The 19,929-nt window shown below is 44.3% G+C and overlaps 1 protein-coding gene across 2 annotated transcripts; it reads right to left on the bottom strand.

Annotated features, from left to right (window-relative positions):
• Positions 1-609: 609 nt before the first annotated feature.
• On the bottom strand, positions 610-15,441 carry Calcoco2 (calcium binding and coiled-coil domain 2). 2 transcript variants are annotated; one of them, XM_076935219.1, is made up of 11 exons: positions 15,393-15,441; positions 12,893-13,066; positions 10,686-10,788; positions 10,451-10,584; positions 9,906-10,010; positions 7,842-8,392; positions 7,515-7,584; positions 6,541-6,663; positions 6,099-6,185; positions 4,637-4,792; positions 4,162-4,377 (listed from the first exon to the last, which is right to left on the bottom strand). In XM_076935219.1, the coding sequence occupies exons 2-11, from the start codon at positions 13,055-13,057 to the stop codon at positions 4,291-4,293; spliced, it is 1,581 nt and encodes a 526-aa protein (XP_076791334.1). In that variant the 5' UTR covers positions 13,058-13,066; positions 15,393-15,441; the 3' UTR covers positions 4,162-4,290. The 2 variants fall into 2 exon arrangements, with proteins under 2 accessions (XP_034362890.2, XP_076791334.1); XM_034506999.2 differs by lacking the exons at positions 4,162-4,377; positions 4,637-4,792; positions 6,099-6,185 and adding exons at positions 610-1,107; positions 3,249-3,344.
• Between the last annotated feature and the right edge of the window lie 4,488 nt (positions 15,442-19,929).

The raw sequence follows: 19,929 nt of genomic DNA, 5'->3' as shown, positions 1-19,929 counted from the left end.
CTCAGGTGTAGGTCCTAGCCTGCTTTGTCTGAAGCAGAGTCTCCTTTGCCCAGGCTAGCCTCATGTCTCAAGGTAGGAACACTGGGGTCACTGTGATGTGTTATCGCACCTAGCTTTAGGCAGATTCTGAGAACTCACTCACAGACCTTACTCGGCCCTTTCCCCAGCTCAAACAGGAAGGCAGCTCAGTGGTCACTGTGGCCCTAAGCAGCCTGGGCAGTGGACCAACAGCCACCTGGATATGACATACATACATACATACATACACACATACATACACACACATACATATATGACTGCTGTGCCAACAGGAGAAAAGTTCTAAATCATGTCTCGTCCAGCTGACTGGATTGGGGACATCCATAACTTCTCCATTGGTTCCCCCACACATCGCTCAGTCTATTAAGAACCTTCCTAGCACACACACATGCACCACATACAATGAAAAAAGAGATATTGGCAATTTGAGCTTTGGTTGTTTTTTGAAAGTTTTTTATATAGCACTCTGCTTGCATGGATGCCCATAGGCCAGAAGAGAGCATCAGATCTCTTTATAGATGATTGTTTTGGTTTCTTAAAGAAAAACAAAAACTCCCAAAACAGAAATATTGTTAAGAATGTCTTCCTTTAATCCCAGTTGTGGGGGGCTACAGGGCTGTTTCTTAACAGTTGACAGTGATTTGCCTCGTGATCTAGCAAAGGCATGATTTTGCCAGCTGCAGATAGTTTATGGGATTGCTCAGAGGGTCCGGTGAAGCTTTGTCCATTCTTGCTGTTGGTCATGATTTGTTAAATAGTCATGTGCTAATCATAAGAAATTAGATACCTTGATCAAACTTGCCAAGAACTCAGTCAGGATACCATCATCACCTCTGTTCCAACCCCTGACCTTATTCATAGGTCTCTTTCCAAGCTGTATTTCTCTAAGGTGCTTTTACACAGGTTAAATACAGGGTAATTCTTCTTCCAACTTTGATAGGAAGTTGCCTTACCACAACCTAAGTTTTCACGTTGAAAATAGTCTGGGTCAGCAACTCTCCTAGCAGCTCCTTGAGGTGAAGAGAGGTCTTTGTTGTTCGCGGAGCTCTTCAGTGCCTTAGTCAGGAACTAAGGGCAAAGGATTTATGTTGAAGGACAGTAACAAAGAACAGCCATAGAAGCTGGTAGTCAGCCCACTACGGTAATTCCCAGTGAAGCATGTGGGATTGGTCAAACAATTCTTTTGCATATCTGAATTTAGCTATAAACAGAATTTGTATGTTTTTATGATTTTTTTCTGAGCATGATGGGGGAGAGGCATGTGTGAGATATTGTGAGATAACAATTCCACGAAGTGACTCTTAACATGGGTTTTGGGGCTGCAACTAGGCCACCAGGCTTACATGACAAATGCCTTACCTGATGAGCTATGCTGCTGGTGCCATTGCTTTTTCTTTGATACATTGCTTTTTTCTTTTGTAGTTCAGGCTAGCCCTGAGCTTGTTTGAATGTTTGCATATATGTTTACATGAATGTATCCATGTAAGACAGGGTCTCTATACAGTTCTGGCTATTCTGGTGCTTACCTTGCTGCCTCCCTAGTGCTGAGATTAAAGGTATATATATCACCAACCATACCTGTCTTTAGCTTTTCTTTAGTTGAATCCCCCAAATCCATGTTAAAGTAGGAGAAAAACTCCAGACTTTATTCCTGGTTCTTATGACTGAAGAAGGATTAATGGTTAAGGGTCTGTACTGCCAGGGACTTTTGATAGTGGTACAAGCCTTTAATCCCAGCAGTTGGGAGGCAGAGTCAGGTGGATCTTCCATGAGTTGGAGGCCAGCCTGGTCTAGAGTAACTTCCAGGAGCTACACAGAAAAGCTGTCTTAAAAAAAAAAAAAAAAAAAAAAACCCCTAAAACCTAAGGCAATACATTTTGTTATGTGGGGTCTTCATTGTTTTAAGTAGAAAAGTTGGGGCTTAGCCTGGAAAGCTTAGAGAAAGGGTAGTGAAAGCCCAGTGAGCTGTCAATCTAGAAGTAGCAACAGTTCTGGTGTCTGACATACACAAATAATATTGGATGGCCAATATTAAATGAGTAATTTAACATTGTAGTGAATAGTTAGCACTGGCTAGCCCACTAGAGATTAACACTGTTAATCTAAGCTAAGCAGGACCCAGAGAGGATAATGTACTGAACACAGTACAGTAATGCTTATAATCCTAGAACTGGGGAGGCAGAGACAGGATTGCTTCTAGTTTGAGGCCAGGGTGGACTATAAAAACATCCAAAAAGACAACTTTGGCTGGTCAACTGCTTGCCTAGCATGTGGACCTCCCTGGATTCAGATTCCAGCACCACATACATGAAGCATGGTCATAGATGACTGTAATCAATACAGGGGAGATGGAGCCACAGGCTCTGAAGTGGGTCATTCTCTGCTTACAAAAAGTGAGGCCAGGCTGGGTTACCTGTAATACTTGTGATACTGTCTTAGAAAAGCCAAACAAATCCCAGGACTTTATAAGACATGATTAAACTTAATCTTTGCCTGGGAATCCCCCTTCTATTCAACTTTCTACTTTAACTATTATCATACCTTTGAGCTAACCTGTGCACCTCTAGTCTCTTTGTAGAGGTTGAGTCAGACTCAAAACATATTTAAATATCATGGCCATATAATATAGCTAGGCTCTCTGACTACAATAACTTCAGAAAACCCATTTACTTTAATCTACATCCTGTAACATGGCTGGTTACCTGTGCTTAAGTTACCATGTGTGCATCTTTCCCACCCAGCTTTCTCCCAGAATTTTCTCCTTCTGGATATCCTACCTTCTATATATATTTTCTGCCTAAGCCATAGGCCAGAGGTTTTTCAATTGATACAAGACATTCTAAATCTTTTGTTTTTTCGAGACACGGTTTCTCTGTGTAGCCCTAGCTGTCCTGGAACTCACTCTGTAGACCAGGCTGGCCTCAAACTCAGAAATCCCGTCTGCCTCCCAAGTGCTGGGATTAAAGGTATGTGCCACCACTGCCCAGCCAGCTTGAGAAATCTTAAAACAAAACCTTACCATAATTCCCTATTCAGCCACATGAATTATGATATGTAAAGCATTTGTTTTTGAGACTTATGCTGTAGCCTGGAATGGCCTCAAACTTGGGCTATTTGTGCCTTACACCAGCTTCACAAACACGATCCACTATGCCCAGCCAGCCCTTCCCTCTGAAATCTCAGGATTTTCTTCCTCCTTCCACACTTACAGAAACTTCTTGCTTTAGCCTCTTGTTCTCTATGTACAATTCTCTGCAATTGCTCTTGCAGGAGAGGAGCTGTTGTGACAGGATAGCATTCTTGTTCTGTCAACAATAAAGACATAAGGATTAGAATCTTATGATGCAGTTGTGATGGTTTGTATATGCTTGGCCCAGAGAGTGGCACTATTAGGAAGTGTGGCCTTGAAGTAGATGTATCACTGTGGGTGTAGGCCTTAATACCTTTATCCTACCTGCCTGCAAGTCAGTCTTCAGCTAGTTGCCTTTGGAACAAGTAGAACTTCTCAGCTCTCCCAGCCCCATGTCTGCCTAGATACTGCCATGCTCCCACCTTGATGATAATGGACAGAACCTGGGAACCTGTAAGCCAGCCCTAATTAATTGGCATCCTTCTAAGAGGTCACGGTTTTTGTTCACAGCAGTAAAAACTTAAGACAGCAGTGTAGCCTCCCAAGGTAGGAGACTGTGCAGGAGCTGGTTTCCAAAGGGAAGACTGAGGCTGGGAAGGGAAATCTGGGAGGGTGCTGGTTAGCCAACCCAATGGTTGACCAGGCACGAATGAGATGCCATGTTTGATTTAACTGGCAGAGAGAGTAAAGAGTAAAAAAAGGTAAGGCAAGAGGCAGATGAATTCACATCAGTGATACAGATAACTGTAATCCTACCCAGCCATGATGTAATCTTGTTTGCTGAGTGGACACCTTGCTCCATGAGGCCTGTGGTACTTATTATTCAGGCTTCTCGTGCTTGGGAAGACTCTCCCAGTATGAGTACAGGTATACTGTGTCAGGTTCCACAGGAAAAACAGCCTAGGCTCTGAAGCCTCCCAGAAAGATGGGGTGACTTAACTACTTCCACGATTCTGTATAGCCCCCGAGTCTTGTTTGTACACATACATGTACATACATCTCACAAACACACTTCAGCTAATCCTACTAGTTGTGGTTTGGTTGCATGATTTTTTTATTTGAATGCTGGTGCCCAAACTGCTGTGCGCTTCTAGCCGACCCTGAGGTAAAACGAGAGGGGGCTACCCGATGACAGTGCTGGTGTCGGGCTGGTCGCTCCCCATCCCCACTGGCTCCTGCTGGCTCTTCTGAAGGTCCTGTTTCGCTTCCTCAAAAGGCAGAAATAAGAAAGGACTGAGTCTGCACTGAACCCCCTCAATCATTATAAAACCTTTATCCCTGGGATCCATGGGTGGACTGGGCCTGAGTTCCCAGGGACTTTCCCCATGCCCAGATTGGCTTCTGGCCTCTTAACCCCACCCCTCTCTTTACAGAACAAAAAGTAATGGTATGTATCTTCTGGGTTTGGCCTCAAAACCCTCACTTTCACATCCCTTACTTCCCTGGGCCCCTAACTCTGCCACCTACCATTGTAGAAGCCCTGAGTTGCCTGATCTGTTTGTGGAGTCGCTGACACTCTTTGTACTTCTCTATGTAACAGGCTCTCCCAGCCTCTACCTTTGCCTTTAGGTGATCCACCTCTCTTGCTAACTCCTCCTCCGTTGTTGCCTTGGTCTTAGGCTCCTGAAGTATAAGATACACAGTCCTTGCAGTTAGAGGGCTTTTGTATGAGACATAAAGATTGACCATATGCAAGGGAATGTATGTGAAGAGTCCAATTTTCAGCACCAAGCCCTCCCCCTAAAAGTCCTTGGGTTTCAAAAAATTCCAAGGAAAGCTTGACTAATAACAAGTTTTTCCCACTTCAATACTTAAGACTCACATATGCCAAGCAAGGCAGTAAACATGTTGTTTGAATGAAGGTGAATGGAACAGAAGTCCTGGGGTAGTAGTAGCTTAGTGAAAGAGGAAGTACATGCTTAGTACATGTTCTGGGCTCAATCCCCATTGCCAGTGAACCATCCTCAGAGAACCTATCTAACCACCAATTCTCTGATGGTGCAGTAGAGTGCAGGAATGTAGGTTAAATGGGACCAGGTGGTACCATTTCAGAAGTCAGAAATGCTCCCTTGTCAAGGTTGGTAATTCAGTTTCTCAAAGCCCTGTCAATGGGAACCTGAGAGCTGTCCATTTGCAAACCCTGTCTGCTCTTCACCCCATCATACTTGTGGGCTTTAAACTGCTTATATACACAGTGTGGGCTGGCTTCAAACTCAGTATGCAGGTAGGGAGGACCTTTGAATTCCCACTTCTCCTGCCTCCACCTCTTGTCTACCTGGCTGAGACAGTAAGGGGCAGCTGGAAATACAGTATCTTATACTGTCAGTTCTCAAAAACTGACCAAATATGATGACCAAGGGTAACCAGCTACAGTGGGACTGTCACACAGCTTCAGACCTGAGAATCCTCAGGGCTTCCCATGCCTTCAGAAAACCCAGCTTCCAGGTACCTGTCATGAGGTCTCTTTCCCATCAAGTTATATACAGGACATTAGTACTGGTTAATTAGGGTTGCATTGCTAATAAGTACTTCTCAGAAGGATTTACTATGAATAACTGCTAACATTAATTATAAGAAAATTGGTTTTGGGTGTTCTAATTTCCTGTTGTGTGACTCTTTATAGTTATTAACTATTTCTCACATAACTGGAGTGAGCAGGTTATTATGTTTTATGGCTCCTAACTCAAAGGAGTTCACTACAGTCTGTCCTGATGTTTAATTTTCAGTACTTGATCATTCACTATAGACACATCTGCCTCTGAAACATCTTTAAATGGCAGACTCAATCAATGTCATTTTAGATAGAAAGTAAATGAAACACTGAGGTGACAACCATTCTAACATCTTATCCTTTCTGTCTCCTGGAGAGAGTCCCTGTCTTTCCTCTCAGGCTCCCTCTCACACAGCCATGCAAAACCACTCAACGTGCCTTTAGCTCATGCTTCTTTTTCTGCACCACAGCCTTCTTCTCCTTCAACATTTCCACTGTCTGTTCAAGTGTCTTCCAGTGAATCTTCTGCACAGAAACAGACTTTAGTACCACTGCTGGGACACAGACACAGTAGTACACACACACACACACACACACACACACACACACTTGAAGTCATGAGCAGGCAATTTTAGTTGTTGAATAAAAATCATGACATGCATAACCTCCTATATAACACGGGTTTTTTGAGCCAGCTGTGGTGTTGCACACCTTTAAATACCAGAACAGAGATGGGAGAAAAACAAAACAAAACTGAATTCCAGGCTAGCCATAGGTATCTCAGAAAGTAGAAGAAGTAAGTAGTAAAGGTTTCTGCTGAAACTTCCCCCAAACCCAGAGAAAGCACAGTGTGTCTTCTTGGAAACGTTTCTGAGTATACCTGTTCAGTGAAGTTGACGGCGAGCAGGCGGTTTTCTTTCTTGAGCTTTTCCAGCTCCTCTGTCTTTTCTTGATCTCTCACAATAAGTTCCTTTATTTCTTTTTCTTGAGATGCCAGCTGGGTCTAAATCAATAGAGAATTCACAGGAAGACAAAGGAAAACTAGAGGACCATGACTAGATTCTAATGTACAGGGATGGAAGGTGTTACCCTAGCAACTCCCAACTGCAAAGAACTCTCAGAACGACTCTCCTCAATGAGCAAACAGTCAATGCCATCCTTTTCTTAAATGTTTATCTTTCTCCCTAAATAGTAGTTCAGCTTTAAAAACTTCTGGGTAAGACTTTGCTTGAAAAAAAATTTGAAAAAAAAATTATTCTAGTGATTGTCATCCTTAAGGTTATCTCATGATATACATAAATTAAGTTTCCTTGGAGACCATTATTTGTAACATGCAGGAGTAGGATCACAGGATTGAAGACTGACCACAAAATATTTATCCTTGAAGTCTGACACTGTCAGTTTGATCAGACTGGAAAGTGCCTAGGAGATTGAGCACAGCAACTGCTGATATTGTCAGAGGACATTTTTAGGTATGAGTGTCCACACACCCATACCTTAAAATGTCCTTTGACAATTACAGATGGTTGTAAGCCACCATGTGCTTGCTGGGAATTGTACTCAGGACCTCTGAAAGAGCAGCCATTGCTTTCTTCAACCACTGAGCCATCTCTCCAAGCCTTCTCTGTCACCTTGCAGACATTTCTGAAGACAATAAAGGGGAAAAAAAAATCCTACCTTGGTGGGCCCAGGTAGAGTACGTGAGGAGAAAGGCTGTGCTGTTAAGAAGCTCACTCTCCCTCTCCTTTTCCACCAGGATGGATTCTTACCCTGTAGCCAACCATTCCTTCCAGTGTTGGATATTTGGCAAAGTTGAGAACATGCCGTTTGGCAAAAGCACCAAGAATCACTTACCTGAAGCTCTTTTACTCGGATTCCCAAGTCCTCCTTTTCTGAGGTTATCTTCTGGTTGTATTCTTCCAGGCTAGAAAGTAGAAATGGCTGTTTATTGATTCCAGATCAATTGCCCCAGGACCTAAGTGACTTAAGATAGGCTTGGCCTAAACCTACAATTAATAATTACCTATAAACATTTAGTTTTTTTTTTTACACAAGCCATCATTTAGGTTGGCCTGTATAGCTGAGGATGGCTTTATAAATTTCTGATCCATAGTCTGTGATGTCAATCATACCATGCAGTAACAGGCAGTATTCACTAACAGTGGCCCCACCCATACTTACTGGAGCAGCTCACTCTCCCGAGAGGTCTTCTCTTCCTCCCAAGAGGCCTTCTCCTCCTTCCAAGAGGCCTTCTCTTCCTCCCAAGAGGCCTTCTCTTCCTCCCATGAAGCCTTCTCTTCCTTCCAAGAGGCCTTCTCTTCCTCCCAAGAGGCCTTCTCTTCCTCCCAAGAGGCCTTCTCTTCCTTCCAAGAGGCCTTCTCTTCCTCCCAAGAGGACTTCTCTTCCTTCCAAGAGGCCTTCTCTTCCTTCCAAGAGGCCTTCTCTTCCTTCCAAGAGGCCTTCTCTTCCTCCCAAGAGGCCTTCTCTTCCTCCCAAGAGGCCTTCTCTTCATCCCAAGAGGCCTTCTCTTCATCCCAAGAGGCCTTCTCTTCCTTCCAAGAGGCCTTCTCTTCCTTCCAAGAGGCCTTCTCTTCCTCCCAAGAGGCCTTCTCTTCCTCCCAAGAGGCCTTCTCTTCCTCCCAAGAGGCCTTCTCTTCCTCCCAAGAGGCTTTCTCTTCCACTTTCTGTTCTAAGTTCTTATTTATCTTCTGCCATGTTGCCTCCAGTGCCACCTGGAGTGAGAGACAAATCATTTTACTTTATTAGTACGCTGCAGCTGTGTTCAGACACACCAGAAGAGGGCATCAGATCCCATTACAGATGGTTGTGAGCCACCATGTGGTTGCTGAGAACTGAACTCAGAACTTTTGGCAGAATAGTGTGTTCAACTGCTGAGCCATCTTTCCAGATCATTTTAAAGATGAGTTTTAGTGTGTTAGCTAAAGAGAGAAAGCATTTGAGTACTGTGGTGTATTCATGAGAAATACCCCATTTGAACTCTGAGTTACACCTTTCTATACATACGTTGTTTCTGTAGGGTCTCACAGGCACCAGGTCAGCATTCCAATACTGACCTATAATATATATTACATAGCCCCAGTCTGTTCTTAATCTAAAGGCATCCAAGGACTAGAAAAAAAACAGTGATTGCTGCATTTGCAGGATCTTCTGTTCCCAGTGTCCACAATGGCAGCTCCACAGTCTAGACTCCACTTGCAAATCAAATGTACAAGCAGGCAAACATGCATACGTAATTGAGACAGGCTTTTCACTATGAAAAACAGGCTTGGCCTCAAACTCAGATCTACTGTACCTGCCTCTGCCTTCCAAGTGTGCTATGATTGAAGAGTCTGCCACCACATTCAGCTTAAAAAAAGATTTTAAATGCATTTAACTCCAGTTAGGTGTGGTGACTGATATCTTTAATCCTAACAGTCAGAGAGGTAGTGGCAACAAGGCCACCATAATCCACACAGCAAGCTCCAGACCAGTCAGAGCTCCATAGTGAGAGACCCTTGTTCAAAAAATAAGCCTGACCCTTGGTGCGATGATATGTGGTGGTACATGTCTGTAATCCCAGCATTTGAGAAACTGAGGCAGGAGGATCTTGAGTTCAATGCCAAACTCAGCCACATTATTAAGATCCACTTTAAAAAAAATTATATTAATTTCAACATTGCCAGTACTTATTGAGTGCCTGGGACATACCAGACAACACTTTCCAGTGGATAGAAGCTAAGTCACTGTTTAGTATTGCCCCATAAGAGCTACATGTAATTTTAATTATTGGATACCATGCCAGGTGGTAGCACATGTCTTCAGTCTCAGGATACCATGGATAGAGGCAGGAAAATCTCTTGAGATTGAGGCCAGCCTGGTCTACAGAGTGAGTTCCAGGACAGGCAAGGCTACATACAGAGAAACCCTGTCTCAGAGCAGGGTTCGACCTGAGTTGCAACCCCTTTGGCAACCACCCTCTTGTTGCATCTCCAAAAGATATTTACATTATTATGATTCATACCAGTAGCAAAAGTAGTTTTGAAGTAGCAATGAAAATTATTTCATGGTTGGGGGTCACCACAACATGAGGAACTGTATTAAAAGGGTCACAGTGGTAGGAAAGTTGAGAACCACTGGTATTAAAGGAGAGATGATAGATCACAAGCCAGAAAGAAAATCTCTCTGGGTCAGAGACTGCTGCTGTTCTGACCCACAGGTTCATCTGTGGCCAGCATCTGTATGTACCTGCTTCCTCTGGAGCTGTTCATGGAGGTCAGCATACTTGTCTTTTAGCTCCTGGTTTTCTTGGTAAAGCTCCTCACTGAGCTGTTCCATCTCTTCCATCTTTTCCTGAAAGAGAAGGCAGGTAGCTTTAAAGTCCTTCCCACAAGCTGTGCAGTGTGGTTCCCACTCACAGTGACTCTGGCATCTGCTGGAGAGCAGTTATGCAGTGCTCAGGCAACGCCAGAAAGGTGAGGTTGCCTTCACCAGAGAAAGATGAGCAAACCTGAGTCGGTAATAAAAGATGAGGGACCCAAGCACAGTGGAAAACAAACACTATTGGAATCTTAGAACTCCAGAGGCTGAGGCAGGAGGACTGCCCTGATTGGAGGAAGAAATCATGTATTGTTTGATTTTTTTTAAAAGCATCCCTAAGTTATTCCTCAGTGTGCTGAGTGGCACCATTGGACTTCAACACTATCTACAGCCACTTTAAAGCCTGACTCAAAGTTCACCCTAACTGGGACTGCCATTTTCCAAGAAGGCTTGAGGGGAGATGGTTAACAGACCTTATTGATAACAATCATTATGTCCTCATCAGGGTCTGGATGGAACTGGAAAGGGATACTTGTTCCCTGGACCAAACCATCTTCATCCACATAGCAGAATTGGTAATGCTCCATGTCCTTGGGCAGATAATAAGCTGAAAGCAGAACATGATTTTTAATGAGCTATCCCATTTAAAACAAAACAGTCCCAGTCATGGACAGAGTTCTCAGGGTCTTTGACTTAGTATTTTCCTACCTTTGAATTGGATTTCCTGCTGTGTGGCTGATTCCTTGTTTAGATCTTTGGGCAAGGGAGCCCACATGAAGGTGTAATACTCCTTGGTTGTCTTCCACCCTACCTGTAAAGAGGAGACTCTAATTCAACACTGACAACTGAGTAACCCTTATTTTTGCAATGAATTCTTAAAAGTGCACTTATATTTTATTTGTATATGCTGAAGATAGAATAGAATGAATTATGACAAGATCCCTGTTTCTTGTCTGGCCATTATATGGGGTGGGGGAGGGGAGGGAAAAATACAGCCAGCAGCTTTCAATCTGTGGGGGTCATAATCCCTTTGGCAAACCTCTATCTCCAAAAACATCTACATGGTCACTGTAGTAGTTTAGACCCACACTGATCTAATTAATACAAGTTATACAAACAGCTCAAAAGTCCAGTTAAGGAAATACAACTAACTTCAACACCCATTACATGAGCTCCAGTTTCTACCAGCCAGTTGTATTCCTGTTTGAGGGACAAAAGGGTTTGAGGAGCAGATGGTAATAGTGCCTGCCCATAATCACAGCTCACCCAGGAGCCTGAAGAAAGCTTGTGTGAGGCCAGACTGAAATACATAGCAAAACTGTGTGTGCATGTGCATTTACGCATGCATGTGTGTGTACATGTGTGTCCCTGTGTACATACAGCTGTCTTTTTTTTTTTTCTTTGTTGGTTTTCTCTGTGTAGCCCTGGCTGTCCTGGAACTCACTCTGTAGACCAGGTTGGCCTTGAACTCAGAAATCCACCTGTCTCTGCCTCCCAAGTGCTGGGATTAAAGGCGTGCGCCACCACTGCCTGTCTTAACCAGTTTCTTTTTGCTCCCTAAGAAGGACTTTGCAGAAGCTAGCTGGGCAGTGGTGGCTTTAATCTCAGCACTTAGGAAGAAGCAGAGGGGTCCTTGAGTTTGAGTCAGTCTGCTAAGTTCCAGGATGGTCAGAGCTACCCAGAAAAACCCTGTCTCAAACAAATTGTGTTGAGGTCTCAGGTTACTGGACCACATGAGACCCTGACTCAAAAATTTTTTTTGCTGCATTTGAACTTGGTACTGTGTGCTGAGGGAAATCTTAAGATACGAAGAACAAAGCTTCACAGCCAATGACTGAATCTTTTAATTAACCCAAGGAATTCAGAAAATAGTGGCTTGGGAGTCAAAGCACTTCAGCAGTTAGTTACTTTGAGACTTTTGGAGGAGTCACTAATTGCAGGGTGGGGGTGGGGAAACTGCTGTGAGGATATTATGTGCTCCCCAGTAGAGGCCCAGCCCACAGTAAATCTTCAGTGCTGGTTGCTGAACTCAATAGTTTTGTGGAGACCTTAGAAAACCCCTTTAGATTAACCTTTAATTAATTAATCTATTTATTGAAATATCAGAATACCTTTGGAATGCAGAGCAAGTCAAATAAAGCCAAGCTGGGTTTGACCTCACCATATAGCCTTATTTATGATCATCCTGCTTCAACTTCCTGAGAGCTGGGACTACAAGTATACCACCATATCTTGCTTTTAAAAAATTTAAACTGGGACTGGAGAAATGGCTCAACAGTTAAGAGCACTGACTGCTCTTCCAGAGGTCCTGAGTTCAATTCCTAGCAACCCCATGGTGGCTCACAACCATCTGTAATGGGATAACATGCATAAAATAAATCTTGTGGGCAGCGGTGGCCCACGCCTTTAATCCCAGCACTTGGGAGGTTTAGCAAAAACAAAAATCTTAAAAACAAAAACCACAAAAGCATCATCTTTTAGTTTGAGACTGAAAATAAAATTGTTGTTTGTTTAGAAGGCTCTCACTATATGTAGCCCTGGCTGGTTGGAACTCTGTGTAGACCAGGCTGACCTCAAATGCAGAGAGACCCTTCTGCCTCTACCTCATGAGTCCTAGGATTAAAGAATCAGGCTGAAAATTAGACTGGGCTGGGCATAGGTGATACATGCCTTTGAAGCCCTTGGGAGGCAGAGGCTGTTGGATCTGAGTGTGAGGCCAGCCTGGTCTAAAGTTCCTGAACAGCCAAGGGGTACACAGATTAACCCTGTCTTGAAGACAACAAAACCCTTAGGCTCATACAAACCAGTATGTGATGTGGGGAAATTGTAGTTTAAAATTTCTAGTTGAGCAGACATAATATACCTGGAACCTAAGACTCACTGCTAGTTTCTAATCCCTTAGTATTAACACTTACTTTAAAGATGCCAATCCAGTCCTTGCGACGAGGGATGAAGTTTTCAGTGAGGGTATAACAGCACATGACATCTCCTCCAGGAACATAGAACTTCTCCACATTGTTAAACAGGACTTGAGAGAAATTGCCATGTTCCGGCAAGGAAGGTGTGGGGTGCTGCTCCATGGTGGAGTCCTGTCAGGAGACATGGAATAGAGTATGAGAACCTGCCTCAACAGAAAATTTAAGATATATAAAACAAGACTCAGAAAGGGTTTGCAGGAGATTTCCAGGCTCCACCCAAGAGTGTTCAATTCAGGTCGGGCGGTGGTGGCACACGCCTTTAATCTCAGCACTTGGGTGGCGGATTTCTGAGTTCCGAGGCCAGCCTGGTCTACAGAGTGAGTTCCAGGACAGCCAGGGCTACACAGAGAAACCCTGTCTCAAAAAAAAAAGTGTTCTATTCAAGCAATAGAGAAGTACTGAGAAAGACAAGGCTTGCCTTCCTCTTCACTGTGCCCAGTGTGAGCACTACTCTTAACCTTCCGATGCTATGAGCATTTTCTGAGCATCTGCACCTCGGGCCGGCTGCCTTCCCACACTGTTCTTTACTCAGTGACTTCTTTCTCCGATGGCTTAGCCAGTGTAGAGAAAACAGCAAGAACCTGGAATTCAGTCTAAGTTCTCTACTTTTCATCCCAAGCAAACCATGAGTTTAGGAACATTACTCTTTGGATTTTAGCTTTCCATTATATTCCATTAATTCCATAATAATCAGGCCCATACATATTTTAAGACACTATGCTTGGAGCCATGGGATTTAGGACAGAGACATAGGAATATGACATGTAGTGGTGACAAATGCCATCTGAAATTAGCATTGTACCCTTTAAATTCTAGAGTATTCTCTTCCCTCTTCCTTCCCTGGACACCCCTGTCCCCACACACAGAGCTGGGCACACACACACCCAGATACACCCGGAGCTCAAATGCTCTAACCAGGTCTCTCTCCAGGACCCAAAAGCAGGGATTTAACAACACAAGAGCATTGGGCAGGAGACATGGCTCAGCTGTTAAGAGCACTGACTGCTCTTCCAGAGGTCCTGAGTTCAATTCCCAGCAACCCCATGGCGGCTCACAACATCTGTAATGGGATCTGATGCCCTCTTTTGGTGTGTCTGAAGACAGACACAGTGTACTCACATGATAAAATAAAGAAATCTTACAGGGCACGCCTTTAATCCCAGCACTTGGGAGGCTTAGCAAAAAACAAACAAAAATCTTAAACAAAAACAAAAAACCCAAAAGCACCAAGCAGCCAGACTGGCATAAGTAATCCTAACGTGAGATGGAGGCAGGAAGACTGGGGATCAACCTCAGACACATGGCAAATCCACTGGGCATAGATTTCTGAGACTGTCTCAGGAAACAAAACACTACTAACAAAACCCATTAATCTGGGAATAGTGTAGAGATTCTGTAAAGTGTTATGTTACAGGCTTTCTCTTCCTCCTGTCCAGCAGTTTCCAGAAGATTAGAAGCACGCAGGAAAAGTGCTGATAGTGTATTTTAATATGAATCTCACATTCCTACATTTCATGGTGGTGCACGCTTTTAATCCCAGTACTTGGGAGACAGGCAGTCAGATCTCAAGTTCCAGGGGCTTCACAGAGGAATGCTGTCTCAAAAAACAAAAAAGGAGTCCCAGGAACTGGCTTACAGCACCTAAGAAAACCAGATATCACCTAACGAGGTGTCTAAATTGTATATGCTCATCCCAAAACTGTTCCATGCACATCGGTCTAATTCTGAAGCAACAGCCAGTCCTGATTCTCATTCTGGGTGAATATGCAAACCACAGTTCTAAGTTTTAGCAGAAACAAAAAAAGTATATTCCAAACATTCAGAAATCCTGACAAAACCCAGTGAAGCCCGATGTCTAGGCATCCCTAATCTTTCGTGGTACATAAGCTACAAAGACCTAATGAATTCCGGGCCGGGAGAGATGGCTCAATGGTTAAGCGCCATCTGCTCTTCCAGAGGATCTGGGTCCAATTTCCAGTAACCACGCGGCAGCTCACAATTGTCGTACTCCAATTCGAGAGGACCTGACACCCTCACACAGACATGCATACAAGCAAAACTCCCATGCACATAAAATAACAATTTCGAGTTCCAGGACAGCCAAGGCTATACAGAGAAACCCTGTCTCGAAAAAACCAAAAATAAAAAAAAAAAAAAAATAAAATAAAATAAAATAAAAATAAAATAACAATTTCAAAAATGAAAAACCTAGTGAATAAAGGGTGTATGTAGCCCTGGCTGTCATGGAACTCCAAGCTGAAGCACGGAAGACCAACGAAACGAAAGGGGTCCTAAGCCCTCCCCAAACCACTGATTATCCCGAGCCCTCCAAGACAGCCTAGGGTGATGCCGAAGCCCCCACACCATGCCTTGCCTGTAGACCATGTCTCAAAATCTGAATTTGGGGGATCCAAGGGCTCAATTGCAAGGGACTCACCAGGAACCGCAGCTAGCAGCAGCAGGGCAACAGCAGCAACAGCAACAGCGAGCGCAAAGGCCCGTGGGCGCAATTAAAGGGATGGCCAGGCCCCGCCCACAGCGTCACAACAGTTACAAGCCCCGCCCCAGCCGGGCCTGTACACCTGGAGCCCTTAGTGCCTTGGGTGACAAGTTGGGTTTGCTTTTTTTTTTTTTTTTTTTTTGGTTTTTTGAGACAGGGTTTCTCTGTGTAGCCTTGGCTGTCCTGGAACTCACTCTGTAGACCAGGCTGGCCTCGAACTCAGAAATCCGCCTGCCTCTGCCTCCCAAGTGCTGGGATTAAAGGTGTGCGCCACCACTGCCCGGCAAGGGTTTGCCTTTTTATCTCCCCCAAAGCAAACTGGTTTTTCGTTTTGTTTGTTATATTTTAACTTTCTCAAAGCTTGTGTCCTTGAAAGGGCGTTGAGAGTTAATCTTCTCCTGCTTCTCCGGGACACCTGGTTCACTAATAATCCCAGAGCTAGAGTTGAGACTCTGGCATTTTAGCCTGCTACATACATACACACACACACAAATCGGGTGTGGTAGTGGATACCTATAATTCCAGTTTTTAGGAAAGGAAGGCAGGAAGGTCCAAAGTTCCAGGTCAGCTTTGGTTGCAAAGCAAGTTTGAAATTGGCCTGGGCTATCTGAGACCTTGTTTTTTTTTTTTTTTTTGGTTTTTCAAGACAGGGTTTCTCTGTTAGCCTTGGCTGTCCTGGAACTCACTTTGTAGACCAGGCTGGCCTCGAACTCAGAAATCCACCTGCCTCTGCCTCCTGAGACCTTGTCTTAAAAAAAAAAAAATCATGCTTATTCCTGTCCTTAAAGAAAATCTGTTAACCTGCTTTTTGGATCTCCGGTAACTCAAATGTCTTTTTTCTCCCAATTTTATATGTATGGGGGTGTTGCCTGCATATATGTCCACCACTTGTATGACTGATGCCCAGGGGCTCAGAAGAGGACATTGGATCCCTTGGAAGAGCTGTTATGGATGGCTGTGAGCCACCATGCGGGTGCTATGAACCTAACCCAGGTGCTATGCAAGAGCAGCAAGTGCTCTTAACCACTGGACCATCTCTTTAGCCCCTTGGTTATGTGTTTGAAACAGGACCCTTTTGGGGCTAGCTTTGAACTTATTATGTAGAGAAAGTTGATCTTGTACTCTAGATCTTTCTGGTATCTTCACATCTTCATGTCCTGAGCCTTTAAGCATGTGACTTCTTCATTGAGCTTCTCTTTATTATAGACACAGAATAAGGAGAATCTCTCTCCCCTTCAGTTTTCTTTGTTTGTTTGTTTGTTTGTTTGTTCTTTTCCAGACAGGGTTTCTCTGTGTAGCCCTGGCTGTCATGGCTCTCACTCTGTAGACCAGGCTGGCCTTGAACTCAGAAATCTGCCTGCCTCTGCCTCCCAAGTGCTGGGATTAAAGGTGTGCGCCACCACTGCCTGGCGTTTTGTTTGTTTTTTAAGACAGAGTTTCTCTGTGTAACCCTGCAGTCCTGAAACTCGCTCTGTTGACCAGGCCTGCTTTGAGCTTAGAGTTCCCCTGCCTCCGCTGGCGTTAAAGACGTGCACCACCGCATTGGGTTGAGGGTTTTTGTCGTTTGGTTTGGTTTTTCTTTTTTTTTTTACCAGTCTGTGACTCTTATTACAAGTATGAGTTTGAACTCAAGGCAGTCCTCCTGCCTCAGGCTTTCAGGTGCATGGATTACAGGTGTGAACCCTACCATGGCTGCTCCTTTTTTTTTTTTTTTTTTTTGTAACTACCCAGAAGATACTAAATGCATGCTGCCTATGAAAGACCAAGTTCAGAATTGTCCCTTCCCTTCTCAAAGGGGTTCCAACAGTTGAATCTGGAAGAAAATGCTCTGTGTCACATCACCAGAACATTTATGCTCGGGAAGCACTTTGAGGTTTCAGACAGGAGAAGAAACATTCTAATTCTGCCTGATGGGAACATCTTAGGTACCCTCCTGCAGGCACTCTGAGTGCCGCCTGTAAAGTCTGAGAGTATCAGATTTGTGAAACGGTTCCATCAGAGAATCACTTGCTGCACAATCCTGGGAACCCAAATTCTATCCTGAAGTCCAAAGAAAGGCAGAAGAAAGAGAACCAACATGGCAAAGCAGCCTGTTGACTTGCATAGGCACAGTGGTACCAATGCTCTCCACCTATTATCATGAGCTCACAGGCTCACACAATATTAACAATAAACAAATTTTAATTTTTAAGAAGAAGTTTGAGAAAAATTAAGGACTTTCTGCACATACCTGGGCAAAAGGATGCCAAATTTATTAAGATTGGGAAAATAGTTGAGCCAGGTGGTAGTGGCAGTGGTGACACGTGCCTTTAATTCAACACTGAAGAGGCAGAGACAAGTGGATCTCCATGAGTTCGAGGCCAGCCTGGTTTACAGAGTGAATTCCAGGACAGCCAGGGAACCTGTCTCACTCCATGCCATCCCAGAAAAGGCAAGAAAGACTTGCCAATTAGGATCATACATGCCTATAATTTTGGCATTAGGGAGGCAGAGGCAGAGGCAGAAGGATCTTTGAAAGTTTGAGGTAGCCTGGTCTATATTGTAGCAGAATTTTCGAAGAGCCATTACACTGGGCATTTACTCAGAGTGATGGTCACTTAACCTTGAGGTAACCAGCTTGTAAATAATCCGTGATTGTTATCTGAGATTTATGGGGTTGCTGTTCCTTGGGAATTTCAGTCCCTTAGTATATAATCTCAGTCACCCAACATTCCCGGAAAACCTGGAATTCTAACAATGACCAACAATGACCGTGTTTGTTTGGGTAATGATTCCTTAAGACCACGCCTAGATCAGATAAAGATATTTTAGCATGGGGAGTGGGGGAAATGACTTGCTAAAAGACCTTTTGAGTAACAACAAAAATGTGTTGGATGGTTGCATGTGCCCGGCACCACAGAGAAGGGCCCATGCACCATATCTGGTCTGGAGATGTAACTCAGAGGTGCAGTGCTTTCCAAGCATATCTGAGGCCTTTGGTTTTATCTCCAGCCCTGGGGGAAGGATGAGGACAATGGGCTTAGTGTCTCCTAATTGCAGTACTTAAGAGGTTGGAAGGATTGTAGTTAAGTGTGAGGCCATGCATCGTGGGCTACACAGCAAGGCCCAGTCTCAAAAAGGCAAAACAAATAAAAAAAATAAATAAATAAAACAAGGGAATATGCCAATTATATTTCCCTTGTGGTGAGGGTACTTCTATGGAACCTGTTTCTTTGTTTCAGGGAACCATTTGTGTTAAGAAAAAGGTTGCCTGAAAACAGCCACGAACAGCTCTTTCCCAGGCCAGCTGTTTCCCTAGAAGGCATATGAGGATGAAGGCAATAGGGAGGGCACCGCAGAGCTCGGCTGTGCAGCCCCATGTCCTGGCCTCTGTCTTTCAGCAGACATGGTGAAACAGGGAGCTAGAAGAAGGAAGGGAGGCCACAGCTGCTTATGTTTCGGTTTTGCCAGCATTACTGGAGAGAAGGAGTGGGGGAGGGAGGGGTGTGCTCTGGGGTGGGACCAAGGCCCTGCAAGGCCCATCTCGATTCTCTAGGCCTTGTTTTCCCCATCTGAAAATGCAACATTCTGAGAAGGGTTGGGGGAGTGTCTTCAAGTTCTCATTCTGAAGCTAGGTATGGTGGTACATGCCTTTAATCCCAGCACTCTGGAGGCAGAGGCAGGCGGATCTCTGTGAGCTCCAGGCCAGCCTGGCCTACAGAGTGAGTTCCAGCACAGCCAGGGCCAGAGAAACCCTCTTAAACAACAAAAAAGAAAAGAATAATACACCTATGGCATCCTATGGCATGCCAAGTATCACCTTCCTGGCACCCTCGCCTCTTCTTCAGTCCACTTTTAATCCATCTTTGACTTCATTTTGACCATACAGGAAGAAAGGGGTGCCAGAATGGATTTTGATTTGGGCATCTGAATAAAGATTATTATTACTATTTTTTGGTTTTTCGAGATAGGGTTTTTCTGTATAGCCTTGGCTGTCCTGGAACTCACTCTGTAGACCAGGCTGGCCTCGAGCTCAGAAAGAACTTGAAAGGCTCCCAGGCCTGGGAAAGTACCTGAACGTCAGCTGCTGAGCAGATGAACTTCCTGAGGTTCCCAGTTGTTTCCCTGTGTTTGAGTCCTGTAGGCACCTTAGGAACAAATAAACAATGCTGCTTTTTCCTCCCCCTCCCCCTTCCCCTCTAACACACACACACACACACACACACACAGTTCTCAGGTGGGACCTAGTCTAAATATTTTGACAGCTGGACAGACTCTCAGCACTCTGTTTCAATTTCTCACACCTAGACCTAAAAAAAACCCCTTACCAACCAGCTTGTTTCTTCTCTCTCTCTCTCTCTCTCTCTCTCTCTCTCTCTCTCTCTCTCTCTCTCTCTCTCTCTCTCTCTCATTTATTTTATGCATGTGAGTACATTGCCACTGTCTTCAGACACACACCAGACATTGCCACTGTCTTCAGACACACACCAGAAGA

This window comes from Arvicanthis niloticus, chromosome 6 (genome assembly GCF_011762505.2).
Source record: "Arvicanthis niloticus isolate mArvNil1 chromosome 6, mArvNil1.pat.X, whole genome shotgun sequence".
Classification (NCBI taxonomy): Eukaryota; Metazoa; Chordata; class Mammalia; order Rodentia; family Muridae; genus Arvicanthis; species Arvicanthis niloticus.
The sequence above is the reverse complement of the archived record's forward strand: the minus strand, read 5'-3'. Positions and strand labels throughout refer to the sequence as shown.

Coding starts and splice junctions, on each gene's coding strand:
- Calcoco2 (XM_076935219.1), bottom strand. CDS start 13,057: ATGGAGCAGCACCCCACACCTTCCTTGCCGGAACATGGCAATTTCTCT. Junction 6,186..6,540: donor CCGTCAACTTCACTGAACAG/GTATACTCAGAA, acceptor GTTTCTGTGCAG/AAGATTCACTGGAAGACACT. Junction 4,378..4,636: donor AACTCAGGGCTTCTACAATG/GTAGGTGGCAGA, acceptor CTGCCTTTTGAG/GAAGCGAAACAGGACCTTCA.